This window comes from Colletotrichum chrysophilum, assembly GCF_026319265.1.
Source record: "Colletotrichum chrysophilum strain AFK26 chromosome Unknown scaffold_3, whole genome shotgun sequence".
In the NCBI taxonomy this organism is placed as follows: domain Eukaryota; kingdom Fungi; phylum Ascomycota; class Sordariomycetes; order Glomerellales; family Glomerellaceae; genus Colletotrichum; species Colletotrichum chrysophilum.
In genome coordinates, this window is record NW_026517290.1 from 715,513 (window position 1) to 721,511 (window position 5,999).

General features: G+C 57.6%; 1 protein-coding gene across 1 annotated transcript; it reads right to left on the reverse strand.

Moving 5' to 3' along the window:
- Positions 1–1,097: 1,097 nt before the first annotated feature.
- COL26b_000863 (uncharacterized protein) lies at positions 1,098–5,055 on the reverse strand (the record flags this gene model as incomplete). Its single annotated transcript, XM_053173827.1, has 3 exons — positions 1,098–2,068; positions 2,123–4,364; positions 4,426–5,055. 3 exons carry the CDS (start codon positions 5,053–5,055, stop codon positions 1,098–1,100), a joined length of 3,843 nt encoding a protein of 1,280 aa, XP_053042384.1.
- Between the last annotated feature and the right edge of the window lie 944 nt (positions 5,056–5,999).

The window sequence follows — 5,999 nt, forward strand, 5'->3', positions numbered from 1 at the left end:
CGCTCGCCCAAGCGGGTGGCAACCTTTGCACAACGCCGTGTCGCCGCAAAAGGGAAGATGAAACAGACCACGACGGATGAAGAGCTTCTCGAAGCCTGCAAAAAGTCAGGGCTTCCCCGTTACCGTGGGAGTCTCGCCGGGGTCCCGTGGCCGAGCGTGGGCGCCGTGGGGGGTCAGCAAGCGACCCCCATCCCGCATCGGCGGCTAGGTTTTCTATCAGAAAAGTTTTCAATTTCGCCCGTCATTTCCTCCAGTTGTGAATTTCGTGCGCAAAACTGTTCTGTGCTGTCGACCTGCTCATTTTGGCTCCCGCCGCGGGTGCGGACATGGAGGTTCTTGGGACATTCGGGGAACCCCCAACCTGGTCTTCCGGTCGAGACTGATTCATGATGGACGTGTTGCTGCAAGTTCTAGAAGACGGATGCAAGAGCATGACCAGCGTCACCGCTCAGGAAGGGAAAATCTCTATCGGGGCGATGTTGCTCGATGTGATGCTGACTGTGTCTCGGCGCCTCTGGCTGATGTTGCATGCTATGCAGTAAGACTTTTCTTCTGGCGGCGCAGATGTTATGATATAGCAATTTTACTGGATCATTCAAGACTAACAGATATATGAGCTGGGACGAAGGAAGCTGTCTACAACAAGACGATGGATAGCGATGGAAGGGTAGGACGTAGCCAAGGCAACTCACTGCTCAAAAGAGGCCTCGCCAGATCAACAGTTGATATACGCTGGGATGCATCAAGATAAAGTCAGGTACGGGGTCACACTTTTTTGAAAGACGTAAATACACATCACAGTCTGAATATAACCAAAAGCAGAGGTAGATCAATCCAGTATGTATTGCCATTTTTGTGTGTTATATATGTGTCAATGTGCCTGGTATCATGGTATTCTCCCAGGTATCGATGATGATGAGGTGGCTCACGCATGCAGCCCGAATACTCTCGCTATAAATCTCCTACCACTGCAGCTCTCCTCTCGCTGCGTCTTCGCGAGGCTCCTCGGACCAGTCCATCACGAGTGCTCTCAGCTGGTCTCTGAACTGATTCAGCTCAGTTGTTGTATCTGTTGTGCCATGCTCAGCCCCCGACTTCTAATCCCGGGGCGCACGCGAGCTGAGGCCCTCCTGCACGGCAGCCAGGATCAGGTCCTTGGCCTTCTCAACACCCTCAGCGGTGCCGATAACCTCGATGGCGTCCTCATTGGCGTCGTTGCGAGGAACGTTGATCTTGCAACCGCTCTGCTTGCGGATGGTATTGACCTTGCTGCCGCCCTGGCCAATGACGTAGCGGTAGGTCTTGGGGTCGGGAAGGACAAGGTAACCAGTGTGGGTGTTCTTGCGGGCCTGCTCAATAGCGGCGGCGATGGCAGCCTTGGCCTTCTCGATGTTCTCGGGAGAACCGCGCAAGACCCAAGGGATCTCGCCGTCCTCACTGGCGCCGGTATCCACAACCTTCCAGGAGTGGGCATCGGCAACGGCATCCTCGTCGTCGGTGATCAGAGGCAGAGCACCGCCGTTGCTGCGGCTGGCGCCAGCGCTGGGCTTGGCGGGCAGGGCAGCGCCAGCGTGATCGACGGAAATCTGGTGGTTGTTGCGGAGCTGGCGGAAGAACTGGCCGTTGTTGGAGATGGCGTGGTGCAGACCACGAGGGACCTGCAGAGTCTCGCCATCCTGCTCCTTGACGAGAGAGGCAATGTGCTCCTTCGCCTTCTCGACATTCTCGGGGCGACCAGTAATCTTGACGCCCGTCTTGCCGTCACCCTGGCGGGGAATGTCAATGGAGACGTTGAGCTGGGACTCGAGCTGGCGCTTGGCCTCTCCACCGCGACCGATGAGGGTTCTGTGCTTCTCGGTGGGGACATCCAGAATCTCGGTGACCTGGCTGTCCTTCTCCGCGACAATCTCCTCGATCCTGGCAACGATTTTGCTGACAACGTCCGAGCGGCCCTCGATCTTGATCGTGTTGCCATCAGCCTCCTGCTTGGGGAACTGAATGGTGCGTGCAAGCTCGCGGCGGTCGTCAGAACCGCCAGCCTTGACAACGATATCACGGAGGGTAGCACCTATCAGTGGTTAGCTTGGAGAAACAGAATGCAGGTTAGGTTGAACAATCTCACCTCCAGCACCAATGAGAGACTTGTGGTGCTTCTTATCAACCTCAATAGTCTTCACAACGGTGTCGTTGAAAACATCTCTCTTCTCCTCGAGAGCCTTCTTAGCAGCAGCGACCTGAGACTTAGTGCCCTTAATCTGAATCTCGACGGTCTCGGCATCACGTCCGCTGGGGATGTCGATCTTGGCACCGGTGGTCTGGCGGAGCTCATCCAGCGCAGCGCCACCCTGGCCAATGATTGACGGGACCTGCTTCTGCTGGACAGAGACGGTTGCGGTGAAGGAGGTATCCTTCAGGTACTGGAGAAGAGACAGAATCTCGTCGCGAGCCTCATCCGCTCCCTTCTTGGGACCGCGAACGATAACCTCGTCGGGGTTCTGCACGCGCTTGGGCTTGCCAGCGTCGCTGGCAGCGTCATTCTCCTCCTCATCCTTGTTGCTCTTTCCAGAGCGGGGGAAGAAGATGAGAACCTTGTACTTGGACTGCAGGCGGTTGGTGACGCTTCCTCCAGAACCAATGAGCTCTCTGTGGAACTTGGGTTCGACCTTCAGGACGTGAGTAACCTCATCGGCGAGAGTGCGACCAAGGGAGCTGATGTGGGCCTTGGCAGCCTCGGCCTTAGCCTTGGGGCCCTTCAGCTCGACCTTGCCATCCTGAACCTGAATCTCGACGTCGAAGCGCTCGCGCAATTCCTTGATGTTTGAGCCGCCCTTGCCGATAAGGTGGTTGGCATACTTCTGAGGGAAGTCGAAGGACATGGTGAAGCCACGCTCCTTCTCATCCTCCTTCTCCTGCTCAACGAAGGCGTTGACCTTGGCCTCGAGGTTCTTGACGGCAGAGGCGGGGCCACGGAGAGTGACAACGGTGCCGACAGAAGAGACACGGATGGGGATCTGGTCATCGGCACGGTTGGCCTGCTCCTTCTTGATGAAACGGCGGAGGCGCTCGTGGAACTTCTGGGGAACATCGATGGAGGCAGAAGCAATCTGCTCCTGCTTGTTGATGATGTCGAGAATCTGCTTGCGAGCATCCTCCAAGCTCTGCTGGAAAGCACGGATTTCGTCCTGAGACGGGCGACCGGTCTTGATCTGGGGCTTGGACTCAGGAGCAGAGGGTCCCTCAAAGACAAGGAGGACAGGGGCGTCGATCTCTCCGGCCTCAGGAAGGACAACGTGGACACCGTGGTTGTCTCTCATGCGGGGGCTGATATCCTTGTTCAGGTACTGGTGGTAGAAGGGGTCGACGGGGATGGGGACGATTCTGGCAGGCGGGATGGCGTGAACAAGCTTCTCGATGGCGGATTGAGCCTGGAGAACGTTCTTGCCATCACGCGCGTACAACTCGTAAGGGGAAGCGCCGTTGGCACCGAGGGGGGTGTTGATGTGAGTGCTGTGAGCCCTCTCGATGTCGTCAAACATGTCACGATGTCTCAGGAAACGGGTGACGTTGCGAGCGTGGCTAGAAACACCACCAGGGGCACCCTTGTGGAAACGGCCAATGTCGAAGGTAGAGAACTGCATGTTCATGGCTCTGTCCATGGCAGTCTCAACACCCTTGCTGATCTGGGCAGCAGGGCCAATGACGGTAACGGAGTCATCATCCTCATCAGTGGGCAGCAAGATGGTGCAACCCGTCTCGTTGAAGAACTCATCGAGAGTCTCGCCACGGCGGCCAGCAATGAACTGGTGGCGGCCCTTCTGAAGACTGAACTGGTCGACAGCAAGCTGCTGCTGCAGCTCCTGGACGCGACGCTCGATCTCAGCACGGGCAGCCTGCACAGCAGCGCGGTCACCGGCCAGCTGGATGTGGTTATCACCGGCAGGGACGAAGACGGGGCGCTCGCCCTCGTTCACGGCCATGTTACGGCCGCGAGGAGCCCAAATCTGGTGAGGAGGAACACGCATCTGAACACCATCGGTCTCGTAACGGTTGACATGGCTGTTGCTGGGGCCCGCAATGAAGGGGTAGAACTCAGCAGGAATACCACGAAGCTTGGTGTTGACGTTGGCAGCGCGCTCGCCGGCAATCTTCATGATCTGGTCGCGGGCAGAAGCAGCAGACAAGGCGTTGCCCTCAACGAGGACATCGATGGTGGAGTCGTCATCCTCGTCAAAAGTAGCACCGTCCTCGACCTTGGGAAGCTGGACACGGGCACCAGACTTCTCCTGGATGGACTTGATGGTGGAACCTCCCTTGCCGATGATGTGGGCGCGAGCAGACTGGGGAATCGGGACCTTGATGGTGGTCTGTTCAGAAAAAAAAAGTTTAGCTTGAGCTTTGTGGGGAAGAGATCTGGGGTTTGCCGACCTTGGTTCCGATCTGCTGGACAAGATCCTTGAGTGCCTGTTGAGCAACGTCTTGAGGACCAGTAGCGTCGAACTTGAGACGACCGTTGGTGGCGGTGGACAAGGTGATGTTGGCGCGCGACTTGCGGTTGATGTCCTTCATGATGTCCGGGATGGGGCGTCTGAGCTGGTTACGGGGAAGGATGAACTGGGGCTCCAGAACAACCGTTTCCACGTTGCGACCGGGGATCGACATCGAGGGGGCAGCATTCTTGGGGGTCGCAACACCGCCCGAGGCGGGGGTGGAAGAGCGAGAGAGACCGTTGGCGGGGGTAGAGACGTTGCTCTTGGCTCCCCAGATGGGGGCGACGTTGGGGCTGCTCTTGGGCTTTCCGGCGCCGAGCTCGGGGAAGAGAGTCTGATCGTTGGGATCGATCTTCTTTCCGGGAACGGAGGTCTCCTTCTGCTTGCCAGCAGCCTTGGATGACTGGGGCTCGGCCCAAGAGGCGGAGTCACCGGCATTGCTCTTGAGGGGGAGGTCCTCGTCAGGAACCTCCTCGACCGTGGGGTGATGGTCGACGTGAGTCTGAAGCAGCTTCTGGGCAGCTGACGGCTCAGCGCCGTTGGCAGTTGTAGAATCGGTAGAGGCCATTGTGAACAGTGTCGATCAACGTCGTCGGGTGGTTGAATGGGATGATAGGGGTTGTGTGGGTGAAATCGGTAAATCTGCAAGGGGGACAGCACCAGTTAGCTCGGGACGCTGCAAAGACGGCGATGCAGCAGCATGCAAGCTGCTCGGCTTTTACAAGACTTACAACTGAGGATATACACAGCAGTTGGGGACAAGACCAGTAGAATCAGTCTTCCGATTAAAGAAGGCCGAAGCGTGTTAAACCGTGGAGCAGCAGATAGACCGAGGAGAGTAGCTTGTTGCTGGCTTAGAACATTGCGACCCTGACCGGCAACAATGAACAAATCCAGTGGGCGAGACAGAATCGGGGGAGGGACGGCGAGGGCGAGGTTGACAGAATTGCAAATCCTGCCAATTGATGGTTGGGGGAGATGGAGAAGTCAGAGGGCGAGATGGACTCGAAGCTCGGATGGGCTAAAGGGTGAGGTGGAAGTTTCTCGACTCCACGATGGTGTTCAATTGGGGATGGAATTTCTGGAGCTGGCAGGGATCCTTCTTCCAGAAAGGTTCCGCCTGCCAGTGGTGCTCTCCACCTTGAGCTGCCCCACACTAAGCCTCAGCCACAACCTAAATTGTTAAGGCGTCCTCGCACCGGCCAGGTGGCACTCGCTGGAGGGCCAGGACGGGGGACGGTTGGAGTCGGCCGTTGGACTCTCGGCACAGTTGGTGAGGCCAGTACATTCCAGACCGCCTTCTCATTGGACCTTTCAAACCCACACCGCTGAACCACCTCCGGGAGCCAGCTCCGGATCACGTGGGGTTCGGCTTGACTCAGGCCCGCCGCTATTCTCCGCCTGGTCTCCCTTGCCGGGCCAGATGGGGGCTATCGCCGGCCCGGAGTTCGGCCCGGGGCACGATGCTCCGAGATCTAGGGGTCCGTTCGTCCCGAGTTGCTCAAGATCGCG